General features: G+C 38.9%; 1 protein-coding gene across 1 annotated transcript; it reads right to left on the reverse strand.

Annotated features, from left to right (window-relative positions):
- Window positions 1-17,197: 17,197 nt before the first annotated feature.
- Window positions 17,198-18,603, reverse strand: LOC116142950 (probable F-box protein At4g22030). The gene has a single exon (XM_031428366.1). It carries the CDS (start codon window positions 18,578-18,580, stop codon window positions 17,276-17,278), a length of 1,305 nt encoding a protein of 434 aa, XP_031284226.1. The 5' UTR covers window positions 18,581-18,603; the 3' UTR covers window positions 17,198-17,275.

Below are 18,603 nucleotides of genomic sequence, written 5' to 3' on the forward strand. Positions count from 1 at the left end.
TATGCACTCATTTGCAACCAATGGGAACCTTTTTAGGGGGTATGGTACTAAAGACCAAGCGTGGTTAGTTTCTAATACTTGAATTTCTTTTTGCATAGCATTGACCCAATTCTGATCCTTAGAGGCCTATGTGAAAGTAGTAGGTTCTACCAAAGAAAGATTGGACAAAAAGGCTTTGTATGAAGGGGACACATTAGCATAGGACACAAAATTGGTAATGGGATAGTGAGAAACATTGGCTGTAGGATTATTATGCATTGTAGGGCAAACAAAATCTTGTGTCCAAATGGGAGGATTGGTAAGTCTACTAGATCGTCTAAAAGGAGGTGGTGAAACGTGAGTATTATTAGGCATATAGGGAGTTGCATAAACTAGAACAGAACCAGGTGAAATAGCATTGTCTGTAGTATGGACAATCGGAGAACCAAGACAAGTAGAAGAATGAGTTTGAGTGGAATCTGTAGAAGAAGACTGAACTGATTCTAGAACAAGAAAATTTGAATCTATGGGAAAAGATTCAGGGAAATTGTTGGCAAAGTGAAAGGGAGCACATGCTCATAGGAAAAGACAACTTGGGTGACAAAGACGGTGTGAGTGGATAAATTGTATAGGATATACCCCTTTTGAGTAAGAGAATACCCCAAGAACACTGAAGGCGCAGCTCTAGGATGCAATTTATCCTTAGAATATAAGATTGTAGCATAGGCTAAACATCCAAAAACCTTTAAATGATCCAAAGATGGTTATTTGGCAAAAAAAATTTCAAATGGTGACTAACCTTTAAGGACACAGTAGGCAGTCTATTGATGATGTATACGGCAGTTTGGACACAATATCCCCAAAAATGAGGGGGAATGTTGGACTGAAATTTTAAAGCCCTAGCAACCTCTAAGATGTGCCTGTGCTTTCTCTCAACAATGCCATTTTGTTGTGGAGAATAAGTACATGAACTTTGATGAATGATGCCTTGACTGCTTAGGAGATCATGACAAGATTTGTTAAAGAACTCTAAACCATTATTGGTTCTAATGCACTTTGGGATCAAACTACACCGTGTATGGACCATGCGAAGGAAATGTTTAATATTAGAATAAGTGTGTGACTTGAATTGCATAAGAAACAACCAAGTAACCCTAGAGAAATCATCTACTATAGTGAGAAAATATCTTACATTACCATGTGTAGGTGTTTTATAAGGACCCCATTCATCATATGTAGTAAATCAAAATATTTTGTGTTTGAGATGTACTATTAGGAAAAGGTATTCTAGTTTGCTTAGCTAGAGGGTAGATAGGACAATGTATAGGCTGTAGATTTTCTATTTTGGACTTTGACAGACTAGGATGAACAAGGGGCAAAATAGAATAAGAAGTGTGCCCTAACCTTTGACGCCATAATTCAAAATGATTAGATGATGATAATGAAAGTAAAGAAACAAGCACTTTATTCAAATTCATTTCAAGAGGTACAATTCATGATGACTGTACAGTATGGCAAACAACCTTATTCAACTATCCTAAATCTGATACAAAAGAAAAAAGTTTTGATTTTGAATCAAAAAAGTAAAGGCCTTGCCTATGCTTACCAATCCCCTTCAATTTGCCATTGCAAAAATCCTAAATGAGGCAAAAATCAAGATAAAAAATAACAAAACAATTGTTAGAGGTAAAGGTGGAAAAGTAACCCGCCCGGCCCGCCAACCCTAACCTGCTGGATTAGGCGGCAGTCCGGGCCGGGGTAGCCCGATTTTTTTATTTTTTTTGTTCTTTTTTTTTGTTTAACTTTTCAAATAATTAATTAACAACTTATAAATGAATCAATTATAAATGTAATTGTTTTTAATTAACTTTTCAAATATCAATAATTCAATTCAATTAATTTTTTTTTGTTAACATTTCAAATATTAATTCAATTTTAATACAATAAAATTGTAATATAAGAAAAATTAGACTTATTCATTTATCAAAAAATAAAATAAGAAATTACAACAACTATTGCTTCGTTAAAAACCTCACCAAGAAAACCCATGGGAGAAAACTTGGTAAAGAAAAAAGAATGCAATAATTGACAACTAATTTATAAATTATATTTTACAAAACAACTATGGAGGGTGGTTCACTAGGACCTCCCTCATTGACAATTATTTATTCATTGATGAAACGTTAGCATAAGAATGAATTATATTTTATACAGACATGGAAATTTGAGAATAACTTCAGTATTTAATTTTTTTATATTTTACGTACCAAAAAAATAATATAACAATGTGTCAAATATTACGAAGTTTTATACATTTTAATATTTATGATTTAGAAATATAGTTTAATATTTTTGTGTAAAATTATTTGTAAGAGTTCACATAATAGTTTAATTAAAAGAACTAAAAATTGGAGAAACTTGAAAAACATAATTAATTTTTTAATTTTTTTAATTTTTTTTGGCCAACCCGGCAGGTTGGCTTGGGTTGGCTATTGCAAAAAAAAAAGCAACCCGCCGAGTTGGCGGTTGCCATATAGCAACCCGGCTCTCCCGGGTTGCTGGCGGTTGGGTTCTTTTAGAGTCATGAAGTGACTCTATTTTGGTGAAAATACCCCATTGTGGATTAAATTGAAGTATATTGAGACAATAAGAATTTATGAATTTATCATGAAAATCGCTTCCTAATATTTTTCTTATGAATTTAACTGTTTGGAATGATTTTGAAAATATATGAGTTGATATTAGGTTGTGGTTTATGGATTAAGGGTGATTTGTCTCATTTATGCTGTTTAGGGGGTAAAATGTCATGTTTTAAGGGGCTGATTTTGTCACTTTTTAATTGTACAGGGACTAAACTGAAATTTGCAATATGTGCTATAAAAGAAAAAAATGCAGATCGCACCAGGAGGCTGTTCATCTTCATTTTTCCGGCGACCCTTCACCTTCTCCGATCAAGCTCCGGCGACGAGTGGTCCCTTTTCCGTGACGATTCACCTCCCCCTTGCTCCGGTCACCATCAGCCCTCCATCACCACCGTGACCAAGCACCACCGTGGCGTTTCATCTTCCATCGCGTCGTTTCGTCTTCCCGCCAATTTTGGCTGTTTTCCGGCGACGTTCCAGCTCCTCAAGGGTAGATCTTCATTCCCCACGCCCAAATCTACACTTCCCTTGCTTCACCACCGCGAAAACCGTCGGAATCTGTGATTTAGCCGCCGGGACTCTTCACTCCCGGCCAGATCCTACTCATTTCCGGTGACTTCTCTCACTCCCCAGGACCTGATCTGAACTCCCCATCACCAGAGCTTTCCATTGGTACCTTCGGATCCCATTTCCGCCACCGTTTTCCAGAGACCCGTCGGAAAATTAACGTTTTCCGGCGAACCCGGCTGTTCGTATCCCGGGCTGTCTGTTGGTCGTTTTCGGCCCTTCTTCGCATCAATCGCTGTCGATTACCTCGTCTCCGCCATGGTCAGCTCTGTTTCCACCGTTTCGGCCTCCGTCATCACCACCATGAGCGGCTAAGCTCCCGGTGTTCTGTTACGGCATAGGCGAGATCGGGATTGACTCCACGACTCTCCTCACCAGCTCTCGACTAGTTGGTATCCCAATTATAGGACTTTGGTAGATGTGCTTCGGATTATATTTGTTTTCGTTTCATGATTGATTTCGATACTTTAATATGATTGGGCATAACTTGTGATGAATATTGTTGTCCATTGTGATTTAATGTTTTCATAGAACTTGCTGAATGATAAACATGGTTTGGAATTTAAATGATGATATTGCTTACATTACTTCGCATCGTTGTAATTGAGTTGTGTTTGGATTTAATTTAATTTCTACTATTGTTGCGTTTATTGTGAAGTTGGTTGATTGGATATTACGTGTTGACATATTTGTATTTGTTAATCGCGTACCAACTAGTGGTATTGCCTTGTAGCGTTTATCGACGTTCAATGATGGTCTTTAACCAATCGAACTTGGTGATCGGTGAGACAGGATAGATTATACTTAGAGTGTCGGAAACCATTTCATTGATTTACCTTGTCTTGTAGTTTAGGGGATCGTAGGGGGAGAAGAATTGTGGGAGTCGGTCTCGTGTCGACCAAAACCGTAACGGCAACATTTTTATTATAAAGTTTTTATTGTTTTAATTGCACTTTTTCATTATTTCATTTAGTCTATTTATTTTCATTAATCCATTGCCATTTCTTTTTCGCTACTTAAAATACATTAGGTTGTTAGTCTTGCTCCCTGTGGATTCTCCTGTTTACCGCTAACTACGGTACTTAGGTTTAATTTTTAGACTGTGACGATCGGTCTAACAAAATTTTGGCGCCGTTGCCGGGGATCTACGTGCTTTTGACTTGTGTGTTTGGGTAGATTTAGTTTTTATTCTAGGTTTATTTTAGTCTTTGTTGTTTTGTTGTTTTGTTTGTGTTATTTTCTTTCTTGTGATTATTTGTTTGGGTGAATTGTTTAATATTTGTGTCCCGTTTAGTTTGTCTCTTTGCATTTTTAGTTAATTATTTTCTTTTTAGGTTGTTTGCGTAATTTCATTTTTACTTTGTTTTTTATTTCATTTTATTTTATTGGAATAGTTTCATTTGTGTTTGTTTGTTTGTTTGCAGGAAAATTGCAATGGGAAACGCTTCAGCGTGTCGTGAGCTTGGATCCTGCACGTCCCGATTGTGAAATTCTCTTAACCTTTGATTTTTCTTTTATTCCTAGATTTAATTTTTTGTCCTTAGTATTAAATTCTTTAGTTGCATTGATAAATTTAGTTTTGATTAAACATTTTGTTGTGGGAAATTTCATTGAGTATAGTTTCGTTAGATTTTAGATTTGTTTTAGTTTTGTTTCGTGTGCTTAGTAAAATTTGTTTCTTAGGTTTTGCATTTAGTTATTTTCTTTGACATTGTTGCTACGTTGCTTGTGTGAGCCTTTTGTGTGTTTGGTTGGTGAATGCAAACTAGAAGGTCTTTTAATGAAGGTTATTACCTTTGAATCTTGAAATTGAACGCACTTGTAAGAAGAATAGAAAACAAGCACGTAGGATGGCTGACCAGATAACCCGCATATTGCCCCTTAGCCACCATTTCGCACCCACTACCTACACTCCGCCTCATGTATCCATATCCCCAATGTCCAAGACAAACACATGAGATCAAAACTAGTATCATCCAATTGTTGCCAAATATTATGGATTAAATGAGGAGCCATACAAACCCTTAATGAATTTTTAGAGGTTTGCTCCACAGTTAGACTTCAACATGTGAATGAAGATGTCGTGCGCTTAATTTTGTTCCCATTTTCACTTAAGGATCGAGCCAAACAGTGGCTCAATTCCTTGGCAGTAGGTCCATTACCTCTTGGACCCAAATGCAACAAGGATTCCTAAAAAGTATTATCCCATTGGTAAAACCAACAGCATACGACGAGCCATTACTAGTTTCGCTCAACTTGATGGCGAGGAATTTATGAGAGTTGGGAACGTTTGAAGAAATGCTTAGGAAGTGTCCCCATCATGCAGTCCCTAGGTGGCAATTAGTTCGTAGTTTCTATGACGACTAACCGAGAGGCATAAATATGGTAGACGCCTCTTGTGGAGGAACATTTATGCACAAGGACGAGAATGAGTTATGGCAACTCTTGAGACCTTAAGTGAAATTCAATGCACCCATTTCTGCTTCTAGAATCCCTATCTCAGACACCATCCAAAAGGGTGGCGTATAGAGGTGTCACGGTTAGATGACATTCTAAGTTAAGGTTGGCCCACCAATTTGACCAGTTTGTATCTATACAAGGGCAACCCTCTACCAATCTCTCAGAAGCAATCAGGAGGTTTTTGCCATGCACTCCACTCTTGACCATCCGGTTGAGAACCTGTCCCTGACCCTTTTGAGGAGCAAGTGCAAGTTGTACAAGGCTTTCAGAGACGAGCGATCCGTACTCGAACACATACAATCCTGGGTGGCGTAACCACCCTAATTTTTCATGGAAGCCACAACCACCCAGAATGTCCCTAATAACATGCCATACAGGAACAATCCTTCCAATCGCAAGGCAATTATAGGGAGCAACCTTAATCCAACCACCCTCCAACCTAGGTTCTCACCTCCCGTTCAGCAGCCTACTCCAGTGTCTAGTTCACTAGAATCAATGATGGCTCAAATGCTTCAAACCATGCAGGAACAAAAAGCCACATGAATGCTAGGTTCCAGGATTTAGAGCAGAATACCCAACTTCTACATTCCCATTCCCAACTATTAGTAAGCTAGAGACCCAGATTGGTCAAATAGCCAAACAGTCAATAGAGGGACAAGCCAATTGCCTAGTCAAGTCATAGGTAACCCTAGTGGTTCTTCTCAGCAGAGAGGGTTTCCGAACAAGCTAAGGCCGTGATGACTCTCGGAGCGGCCGAGAGCTAATTAGGCCTGAGAGGGAGTAAAAGTCCAGGGTAGAGAAGAGGAAAGTCTAGGTAGGGACCAAGCCAAAGAGAGTGAGAGTGAGCCTCTTTTTGAGTTGAGTGTTCAGAGAACGGTAGGAAAAAGTTGGGGAGAATGAACCATCCCCTGCATCGTACAACCGAGAGCACCCTTTCCTCAGTGCTTAGAGCCCCCAAATGTCCCCACTACTACGAAAAGCGCTAGGATGGATGAAATGATTGAGTTGTTTAAGCAGTGCAGATTAACATTCCACTCTTAGATCCATTAAGCAAGTACCTGCTTATGCCAAATTCCTCAAAGACTTGTGCACGCAAAAGAGGAATGAATCTCACACATCTAAGACTGTACATTTACCAGAAAATGTAAGTGTGGTTGTCTCAAACCGCATTCCCCCGAAGTTAAAGGATCCTGGAGCTCCTATTATTCTTGTGTGATAGGTAATGTCACGATTGTAGAGCACTCTTAGACTTGGGGGCGAGCGTGAACTTATTACCCACTTCCGTGTATGAACAGTTTAACTTAGGTGACTCAAGTCGACGAAGTCATACTACAGTTAGCTGACCGATCGGTCAAAATGCCTAGAGGCTTATTGAGACGTGTAGTTAAGGTTGAGGAACTATATTTTCCAGTGGATTTTCTTGTCTTAGACATGGAGTATACGAGCAGTGGAAGTATGCCACCGATTATTTTAGGGAGACCTTTTCTAGCAACGGCAAATGCTTGCATTATGTAGATCTGGAGAGATAGAAGTGTCTTTTGGAATAGGAAATTGAGACTTAAGGTGTTTAATGCTGGGTTAGGACCAATGCGTGAGGACGATAACGAGTGTTTCATGGTTGATGCTATTGACAGTCTAGTGGAGGCTCACGCCCCACAGATGTTATGTGATGATGCAATTTACACTCTTATGAATCCATTTGTTGAGGAGATCTAGCTTGAGTGTATGGTCTGAGATTCAGAGGTTAGTGCGTATATAGCTAGGTCCGCCCACTCTAGAGCGTCGACCTTGGAACATCAAGTTAAACCTTACCACCTTTGTCTAAGACGACACAACCGAGGTCCATTGAGTCTCCACCAGTCTTAGAGTTGAAAGCCTTGCCTGATACTCTAAAGTATGTTTTCCTAGGACCCAACAAACTTACCCGTATCATTGCCGCCAACTTGACAGTGAGCAAGAGGAGAGATTGTGGCGTCTTGATAGCACATAAGGAAGCAATCGGTTGGTCGGTAGCCGATTTGCGGGATTAGCCCTTATTTGTGCTGCATCACATATTTTTTGAGGAGAATGCTAAACGGTGCATGAAGCTCAAAGAAGGTTAAACCCGAACATGAAGGAGGTAGTGAAGAAAGAGGTGATCAAATGGCTTGATGCGGGTATCATTTCCCCTATATCCGATAGCCATGGTGAGTCCAACCCATGTTGTACCTAAGAGAGTGGCCTCACTGTTGTGAAAATGAAAAAGGTGAGCGAATTCCTACCCTACTCCACAAGATGGAGATTTTGCATTGACTATAGGAAGCTCAACCTAGCCACTAGGAAAGATCATTCCCGCTCCCATTTATTGACCAAATCCTAGAAAAACTTGCAGGGCAAGCTTTCTATATTTTTCTGGATGCTATTCCGGATATAACCAAGTACCAGTTGCCCCCGAGACCAGGAAAAGACCACGTTTACATGTCCTTTTGGCACGTTTGCCTTTCGTCGCATGCCCTTCTGGTTGTGCAATGCACCGGCAACGTTTCAAAGGTGCATGTTATCGATATTTTCTGACATGGTGGGTCAATTCCTTGAAGTCTTCATGGATGATTTTCTGTGTTTGGTACATCTTTTGATGATTGTCTCGAAAAACTTGAGTTAGTGTTAAAACGTTGCAAAGAGACAAATCTTGTTCTTAGTTGGGAAAGAGCCATTTCATGGTTCAAGAGGGAATTGTCTTAGGTCATGTGTTTCCAAGGAGGGGATATCAGTGGATAAGGCAAAGGTAAGTTAGTTTCTCAACTACCCCCGCCTTCGTCGGTCAAACAAATTAGATCTTTCCTAGGCCATGCAGGATTTTATAGGCGTTTCATCCAGAATTTTAGCAAGATCTCCAAGCCTTGTGTGATTTGCTTGCTAAAGAGGTCCCTTTTGTTTTTAATGACTCTTGTATGATTGCCTTTACCATTTTGAAGGAAGCGTTGACCACAGCACCCACATGCAACCTCCTGATTGGAACCTACCTTTTGAAGTGATGTGTGACGCGTCGGACTATGCCATTGGTGCAGTCCTTGGCCACGGGGGAATAAAAAGCCCGTTGTGATCTACTATGCAAGCAAGACCCTCTCCGATGCTCAATGAATTACACCCACCACAGAAAGAGTTGCTTGCAGTAGTGTTTTCCCTTGATAATTTCCGGTCTTATCTTCTTGGTCTAGGATAGTTTGTCTTTACCCCACGTTGCAGTTAGGTTTTGTTAGCCAGAAAGACACTAGCCTAACTAATTCGAATTTGTTGTTGCAAGAGTTTGATCTAGAACAAAGATAAAAAGGGTAGTGATAATGTGGTCGCCACCACTTGTCTAGACTCTTTACAGAGTTTGTGCCCTGCAATGTTTAAATGAATCTTCCCGGATGAGCAATTGTTTGCGATATCCCAATCCAAAGCACCTTGGTATGCCCAATAGTCAATTACTTGGCCGTAGGACAATTACCATTAGGGTGGACCAAAACTCAGAAAGATCATTTCTTTGCAACCATCAAGCATATTTTTGGAAACCCGGACCTTTTCAGGGTGTGTGCAGACCAGATAGTTAGGAGATGTGTTCCCGACCACGAGTTTAAGTGTACTTGCATTTTGTCATTCTTATGCTTGTGGTCATTTAGTGGCAAGAGGACCGCTTAAAGGTCCTCCAGTGTGGTTTCTATTGGCCCTCTCTTTTTCGTGATGCATTCTTATTGTCGTGCTTGACTTCATCTCAAAAAGTAGGGAATATTGGTAGACGAGATATGATGCCCCTGAATCCTATTTTGATTGTGGAAGTGTTTGATGTGTGGGGTATTGATTTCATGGGTCCATTTCCCTCATCTTTTGGCTTTGAATATATCTTGCTTGCAGTTGATTATGTGTCTAAATGGGTAGAAGCCATTGCCACTAGGACCAATGATCATAAGGGTCGTCAACTTTGTTCAATCGCACATCTTTAGCCATTCGGTCCGCGCGCCATCATCATGTGATGGTGGCTCACATTTCACCATAGGCACTTTGGCTCATTATTGAAAAAGTACTCAATTACCCATCGGTTGCCACACCTTATCACCCTCAAACTAGTGACAAGTGAACGTGCTAATAGGGAAATTAAGACATCTTAGAGAAAATGGTACGGCCCGATCGTAAGAGTGGTCAATGCGTCTGAATGATGCACTTTGGGCCTATCGAACTGCATATCGTACCCCTATTGGCATGTCCCCTTATCGGTTAGTTTTTGGAAAGCATGCCATTTACCTGTAGAACTTGAACATGAGCATATTGGGCACACAAGGAAATTCAATTTGATATACCACGGCCGGTGACCATAGGAAACTCCAACTTTCGGAGTTAGTGAGCTAAGACACGAAGCTTATAGAACTCTCGCATCTCTAAGAGAAAACTAAAGCTTTTCACGATAAACACATTGTTAGGAAGTCATTCTCTCCTAATCAAAAAGTGTGGCTCTTTAACTCTACTCTTCGCCTTTTCCGGGGAAGCTTCGGTCACGATGGGATGACCCTTTTTTTGTTCTTAAGTTTTTCCCTCACGGAGCTGTTGAAATCCAAACCCAAAAAGGGGACAAGTTTTTAAGGTGAATGGCCAAGACTTAAACCTTATGTCGATGGCATTAAATGGAGAGGTGATTGAGGATGTGTTCTATTAGAACCACATTAGCCACGTCAGTGCACTGAGTCTGGCTGAAGACTTTAAACTTACGCTTGTGGGAGGCAACCCATCTTTGTAAATATGTTTTATTGCTTTTATGTTTTGTTGTTTTGTTTGTCTTCGCAGGATTGTCATGTTTCGGAACTCATTAACTAGTCCAAGGCTACGCTTATCATGCTCCACAAACTCTGTTGATGACAGCCCCACCATGTGTTCTCAGCTGTATCTCTCCACCTATATGCTGTTATTGTTAGATTTCTGTTGGCACATTTTTATTGATTGATCATATTTCCATTTGAGATCAGTTGATGCTAAGTTGGGGGGATGTTTGTAGTTGTGGGTCATTGAGGCCAATGACATTTGAAGTTGGGGAGTGTTGATTTAATTTATATTTTTGTGAAGTGTTTGTTGATGAGACTTTTGTGGAGATTGTGATATTTTTGTGAAGTGTTATTGATGATGCTTTTGTGGAGAGTGTGCTAAATTTTTGTGGCATGATGATGTTTTGTTGAAAATATGTTGAATCTTATTCTTGTAAGTCCAAAAATGGTTAAAGTGACTAAAGTGAGTTATTTTTAAATTTTTCATGAATCATGCATAATTACCATTTTGAGCAATTAAAGTGCTAGTTGAAAGTTTTGTGAGGTTTTTGAAAATTTTTGTGCAACATGGTTTAAAACATTGAACTATTGGTTCTGTTTTGTGCTAGTTTGTCCATAATTGTGGTTAGACACTGTTTTGTTTAAATTCATGTGTTTTAGTGTTTATGCAAGTCTCCCCACATACTTACATGCCCATGGAGCAAATTTTCATTTATTATCTTGCCTGTATTAAAAGTGCTTAAATGTTGCTTGATGATTTGTTTTGATTTGTAGCCTAGTTGACGGAGTGAGTACGCTCGAGGGGTGTTCTACACCTAATCCCCTAAAGCTATCTAGCTGGGAGTGGTTGGCCTAAAGCTTGTTACATGGGTCCTCTAGAAGCTTAAGAAATCATTACATAGATCATGAGCTTTATAAAAAAAGAAAGAATAAAGAAATAAAGTCTTGACTTGTAGCCTAGTTGGTTCGGTGAGTAAGTCTGAGGAGTTTTTTACATTTAGTGCCCTATAGCCGTTTGGTTGGGAGTCATTGACCTAAAACCCGTTACACGGACCTTCTAGAAGCTTAAGAAGTTAAGACAAGAAAAAAAAAAAAAAAAAAAAAAAGGAAGGGTGATGAATGAAAAGAAATTATATGTCAAAATCTTGTGTGGAAAATAGCATTATGTTGCGTGTACATAAGTTGGGAGTTTTGCATGACATTTTAACATTGTGATATGAATATGAAATGTGTTTTTGAGAAGCTTGAATGGAGATAGGCAAATCTTGACAGAACTTTAGTTCTTTATTTAGGATTGTGTTATTTACTTGTTATGTTCAAATTCTTCACTTTACCTTTTGATGAAGTCTGGTTGTTGATGAATATGGTTTTGTATGGTTTTGTGAGAATGTTGAAAGAGTTCCTTTAACTTTACTCGAGGACGAGCAAGAGTAAGTTGGGGAGGTGTTTAGATCATGAAAGTGACCTATTTTGGTGAAAAATACCCCATTTGTGTTTATTGAAGTATATTGAGACAATTAAAGAATTTATGAATTTATTCATGAAATCGCTTCCTAATTTTTTCTTATGAATTTAACGTGTTGGAATGATTTTGGAAATATATGAGTTGTATTAGGTTGTGGTTTATGGATTAAGGGTGATTTTGTCTCATTTATACTGTTTAGGGGGTAAAATGTCATGTTTTAAGGGGCTGATTTTGTCACTTTTTAATTGTGTAGGGACTAAACTGAAATTTTGCAATATGTGCTATAAAAGAAAAAATGCAGATGCACCAGGGGCTGTTCATCTTCATTTTTCCGGCGACCCTTCACCTTCTCCGATCAAGCTCCGGCGACGATGGTCTCCTTTTCCGGCGACGATTCACCTCCCCCTTGCTCTGGTCACCATCAGCCCTCCATCACCACCGTGAACCAAGCACCACCGCGGCGTTTCATCTTCCATCGCGTCATTTTCGTTCCCGGCCAATTTTGGCCATTTCCGGCGACGTTCCAGCTCCCCAAGGTAGATCTTCATTCCCCCCAGATCTACACTTCCTTTGCTTCAGCCGCTGCGAAAACCCGCCGAATCTGTGATTTAGCCGCTGCGACTCTTCATCTTCCAGGCCAGATCCTGCTCATTTCCGGCACTTCTCATCTCCCCAGGACCTGATCTGAACTCCCCATCACCAGAGCTTTCCATTGGTACCTTCGGATCCCTTTCTGCCACCGTTTTCCGAGACCCGCCGGAAAATTAACGTTTTCCGCGAACCGCGGCTGTTCGTATCCCGGGCTATCCGTTGGTCGTTTTCGCCCTTCTTCGCATCATATCGCTGTCGGTTACCTCCTCTCCGCCATGGCGCTCCGTTTCCACCGTTTCGGCCTCCGTCATCACCACCATGAGCGGCTAACTCCTGGTTGTCTGTTACGCAAGGCGAGATCGGGATTGACTCCACGACTCTCCTCACCAGCTCTCGACTAGTTGGATGAGCCCGATTATGGACATTTGGTAGTATTGTGCTTCGGATTATATTGTTTTCGTTTCATGATTGATTTCGTACTTAATATGATTTGGGCATAACTTGTGATGAATATTGTTTTCCATTGTGATTTAATGTTTTCATAGAACTTGCTGAATGATAACATTGGTTTGGAATAATTAAATGATGAATATTGCTTACATTACTTCGCATCGATTGTAATTGAGTTGTGTTTGGATTTAATTTAATTTCTACCTTGTTGGTTTATTGTGAAGTTGGTTGATTGGATATTACGTGTTGACAGATTGTATTTGTTAATCGTGTACCAACTAGTGGTATTGCCTTGTAGCGTTTATCGACGTTCAAGATAGTCTTTAACCAATCGACTTGAGTGATCGGGTGAGACGATGATTATACCTAGAGTGTCGGAAACCATTTCATTGATTTACCTTGCCTTTTATGTTTAGGGGATCGTAGAGGGTGGAGAAGAATTGTGTGAGTCGGTCTCGTGTCGAACCAAAACCGTAACGGCAACATTTTTATTATAAAGTTTTTATTAGTTTTAATTGCACTTTTTCATTATTTGCATTTAGTCTATTTAGTTTCATTAATCCATTGCCAATTTCATTTTCGCTACTTAAAATACATTAGGTTGTTAGTCTTGCTCCCTGTGGATTCGATCCTGCTTACCGCTAACTACGATACTTAGGTTTAATTTTTAGACTGTGACGATCGGTCTAACAGGTTCAACCCAGCCCGCCATATTGGCGGTCCGGGTTGAACCCTTTTCATTGCGGGCCAGGTTAGGGTTGACCCGCCTAACCCAGCCCATTTGTTCCACCTCTAGTTAGAGGCAGCAAGTTTGGAGACTAAAAGTAAATTGTGATTGAAATCTGAAACATTCAGGACATTTAATATGTGTAAATTACAGTCCAGAACTATAGATCTTACATGTTTAACATAAGTCTTTGTTCCATTAGGTAATCATACAAGGTATTTTACAAAAAGTTCTATAGTAGTGGATGATTGGAGGATAGAATGGTCAAATGTCATATGGTCAGATGCTCCAGTATCAATTATCCAGCAACTTTGATCAAGATAAGACATCAAGGCAACAGAATTTCCTGCCAGGTTCGCAGCTGGTGGAGAAACGTTCTCCTTTCCTAGAGTTGGAGGATATGGTTGTATTGCTTAACAATCAAAACAGGACCAATCATCGACTTTGAATTCCTAGTGCTTGATCCTGAATTTCCAGTGGTTGATGGTTTTGAAGTGTGCACCTAATTAGCAGTGGCTTTTGACTTAGAGTTTCCTTTTCCTTTGGTAAATTGATAGTCACAGCTATCACATTTGTGTCCAAGAATATGGCAAAATTCACATTCAATATAAGGTTTTTTTCCCTTATATTTTTGGCCCTGATTTTGATGTTTGCCATTTTTAGTATGACTGGCATAAAGTGCCATACTTGTCTCTGGATTCAAACTCATTCTTGTCAATATTTTCTGGATTGAACATTGAACAAGCCTGTTTGACACTTGGTAAAGGGCCATCAGCAAGATTTGCCATTTCCAGTATGATTGGCATAAAGTGCAGTACTTATCTCTGGATTCCAACTCATTCTTGCCAATATTTTTTGGCTTTCATCTTGATTGACCATTGAACAAGCCTGGTTGACACTCAGTAAAGGGTTCATTAGCAAGATTTGGCTTCAAACCATTGAATAAGACTCATTTAAAACCATTAAAAACTGTAGTAGCTTCTGCTGATTTAAGTGCTCCAGATATGCCTTTGTTGAGACACTATCAGGTGTAGGGAGGCTGACCAAGGAATCCATTTCATCCCAAAATGACTTGAGCTTGCTATAATAGCTAGCTATCGTATTAGTTCCTTGAGTCATGTTAGAAATTTCCCGATGTAATCCAAAAACTCTAGTCCCATTCACTTTGTTGTACTACTCCTTCAAATCTTGCCAAACTTGTGTAGCACCTGTGGAGTAAACTATACTATTAAAGATTTCCTTTGAAACTAAATTAAAGATCCATGCAAGTACTATTGAGTTGTATCTCTCCCATTGTGGAACTAACCTAGGATGCACAATCGATTTTGTGCAAGTACCATAAACAAATCCAAGTTTGTTTTTGGCACAAAGAGAGACTGACATGGGTCAACCCCAAATACTATAATTTTCAGTTCCGACAAGTTGCTTAAAGACCAGTACAGAGCTTGGTGTATTTGATGGATGAACATACAAGGGCGAGTTGGAGTCAATCATCTGAACAGTTACTTCTTCTGTCGGTGTTGCCATATCGATTAATCAATACCAAATTGATTGTTTGAAGGTCATATTCAAGTAGAAATCAGAAAAGAGTTCAGGTTGAATCAAACTTGATTCAAGATTTCGAGCTAGAGCAAAACCTAAAATCCAAGATTTTGAACTAAAAACTCAAGGAATGAAATGAAGAAATCAAATATTTAAGCTTGAATGAGCTTAGCTGAAGTATAGAGGATTGATTCGAATTGACCCATTTCCTAGATTAAGGTTGAATCTCCGATGCTTTGATACCATGTTAATAAAGCAAATAGGAGTGTATTGAACTAAATTTTGGGAAAATGAAATCACACTTTACTGATGCATCACTGTTTCTTTATATACAACACTATATCTCATTAACTAATTGAGCTAAATATGAGTTACCTAACTCAATTTCTCCAAAGCTAACTAAATAGTAATTAGCTATAATTTACATGAATATCCTTTATATCTAATAGTCAAGAGGAAACACACCTGAGATCTCAGTTGTCATACCCCATGTGAATGCTTTGCGAAACTCCTACATTCTCCACACTTGTTCTTGTCACAACATTGTGAAATAATGTTGTGACACAAGGGAGACTCTTTTCTATGAGCGACTTACCTTATAATATATCATTTAAATAATTAATGTGAAATCATGAATTAAGATCCTCCCATATATTGATTTATGGAAAGAGCAATCAATTTAATTATTGGTTTAGTGGTATACAACTATGAATGTTAGCAACTTAATTATTCATTTAATATAATGCAAATTAAAAATATCAAACACGTTTTACTTTATATTGGTTACTTTACTTGAACTAAAACTGAATAAAAACATATATACACTTCACAGGTTTTTGAAGGGTCAAGTTTCTATAAAGTGATTAAATAAATAAAAGTCTAGCAGCAGGCAGACATGCAGCGAGCTCGATTAACTGGAATATGTCTGAACTTTTGACGGCTATTACCGAAATCCAGCTGGTCAAATATCTGATTACCAAAATCCAGCTGGTCAAATATCTGATTTTTACTGGGTAAAATTAACTAGAATCTTAGCAAAGCCCTTTGATTAGTGGTTTAAAGAAAACCAAAAAAATGAGCATAAATAAATATGCAGATAAAAGTTTGACGTAATAAGGGGTCGATTTTGTTGTTAGTCAAAAAGACAAAATTTCTCGGATAATCATAGCCGTTGAGTGGCCTTTTGACTTCTTCAGTTTTTACAAGTTTATTAACCATTCAACCATTTTGTCTACAGAGCCTCGCCCCACTAGTTTGAAACCTAGACAATTCTACTCATATATATAAACACAAAAATATTTAGATATAGAAAATATATGTATTTTATAAAATCAACCATGGGGGCAAAACCCCTCTTATAATACAGATTTTCCTTCTTTTAAGAAAACTATTACTCAGCAACCGAAAGTTGGACCTTCCCAAACCATACAACCTGAAGTAGTTTTTGAATAAGATTGCTTTCTCTCTGAAGAGGGAGAGAATTCCGGTTCATAACACTTTTCTCTATGTTTTCTCTAAGCCCTTAAATTCGGTTTTCAACCTAAAAAATGTGACTAAAATAAATATTAAATAATTTTTGTTTTTTTGGGGTAAATTTTGATGTAATACATGAAGTTAAACTTTTATCCATTATGTTAACCAGCGATAAATTGTAATAGTCAATTAATAAGGTTCATAGTTGAGACTGACAATATATTTATATACATAAAATTAAACTACTATTTGAAATTTGAAAGTGGCAATATTGAAATGATAAAACCACTCTTAAGTGGCCAGGCAAGGACTCTTAAGTGTGTTATTCAAGAGGTCTTAAGTTTGAGTCACCTCGATTGTTAATAGAGATGATCATTTGAGAGTATCTCCGATTGCTAACTTCAAGACCTTGGAAGATTAGTCGAAGTGCAATAATTAAGGAGTATGTCTTATATATCTGAAAATGGAATGAAATAGTTTCTGTTGTATGAAAGTTTAAAAATAATTTATTAAATTAGAGGCCATTAATATCTTCTCTATACATGATTACACACTGGATATATATTTGTTATCACAAGAATAAAAAAATGTAAATTATCTCCGATCAGAAAAGTTTACTTGCAAACTCCTCTAGTTCGGCTCCATCTATGCGAGAGTACATTGATTTTTCGGAAAGATCTCTCAGTTGAGAAGTGCTTCTTGCCAACTGTAAAGCTACTTTCTGTTCAAACATCTCCCCATTTTCTCTCTTCTCCACTTCACTTTCATTGAGAGTTGCGTCAATTGATTCCTCCAGAAGTTTGAAGGAGCCAGCGCAGTATCTGTACATCTCCAACAACATACCGACTTGTCCACCATGCTCCAATGTGTTAACTGTGGTAGCTAATGCGCCTGCAGCCATCGCAACGACAGCAGCCCATGACCCGTGAGGAGACCCCAGGAAAGCCGACCCAACGGCTGCAATGCCAGTGAGTAATGGCCCTGAGATGGCTAGAATCTTGTTTATCTTCAACACCAGGTTGCCTAGTCTCATGTAATCTTCTGTATCTTTTGTCTTTAATACTCCAATAATCTCTCTCATTTCCACTTCCAGATCTTCACGCCATCCATTTTTCTCCGTATTCATGCTACTTTGCTCTCTTTCATATGTGTTTTTATTGTTTGCCTGGGAGTGATTTGATGGCCACCACACAGCAGGCTCAAATGTTTTAGGGAACTTTTCTATCATTTTACCTAGCAAGGGAAGTGGGTATGCTTGGTCAAGCGCTAAAACTTTCTCCATTGCTTCTTTCACGTCGGCTTCACTGGGAACCCTTAGAGCAAGGACGGTTTGTATTTCTCTCTGGAGCTGCTTGAACAATCTTGCTGCATTACGTTGCTCTTCTGCAAGTTGTGAGGGCTGAATCTTGTTCACCATAACCATCATCCCAGCGGCTGCAGAGAACAAGAGAGTTGATGATAACTTCAAAGCCAAAAGTGATGAAACGCCTGCGCCACCAGTTGCAGCAACACCAGCCATGGTGGTAGCAGTGAGAGAAATCATGTTGATAGAGTTCAACAGAAGGGTGTTCCAGTTGTCACGTTGCTGGCCCAGGTTGTTGTGCATCTCAACTCTATCAGCAACAGACTCTAAGATAGCGTAAAGTTGGGCTGTCACCATTGAATTAGTAGAGTCGTCAGCATTGTTTTCTTGTATTGCTGTGCTAGGGACAATCTTTTCTACTGGGATTGAGCTTGTATTTTTGTTAGCTCTCATCCTCAGTTGCTCAACCAAGTCTATACTCCGTTTTTTTGGAGGAGACAAACTGATTCTTGGGAGTTTTGGGACAGATATAGCAGCATTTATTCTATTTGAAGAGCGACACGAAGATGAATAAAAAAGGCTATCTGAAACTTGTAAAGAAGCCATGAATGGTATCTGATATTTGATTA

The sequence above is a fragment of the Pistacia vera genome, unplaced genomic scaffold, assembly GCF_008641045.1.
Source record: "Pistacia vera cultivar Batoury unplaced genomic scaffold, PisVer_v2 Contig421, whole genome shotgun sequence".
Lineage (NCBI taxonomy): Eukaryota > Viridiplantae > Streptophyta > Magnoliopsida > Sapindales > Anacardiaceae > Pistacia > Pistacia vera.

Excerpts from the sequence above, each read along its gene's own strand:
- LOC116142950 (XM_031428366.1), bottom strand. The coding sequence starts at position 18,580 with ATGGCTTCTTTACAAGTTTCAGATAGCCTTTTTTATTCATCTTCGTGT.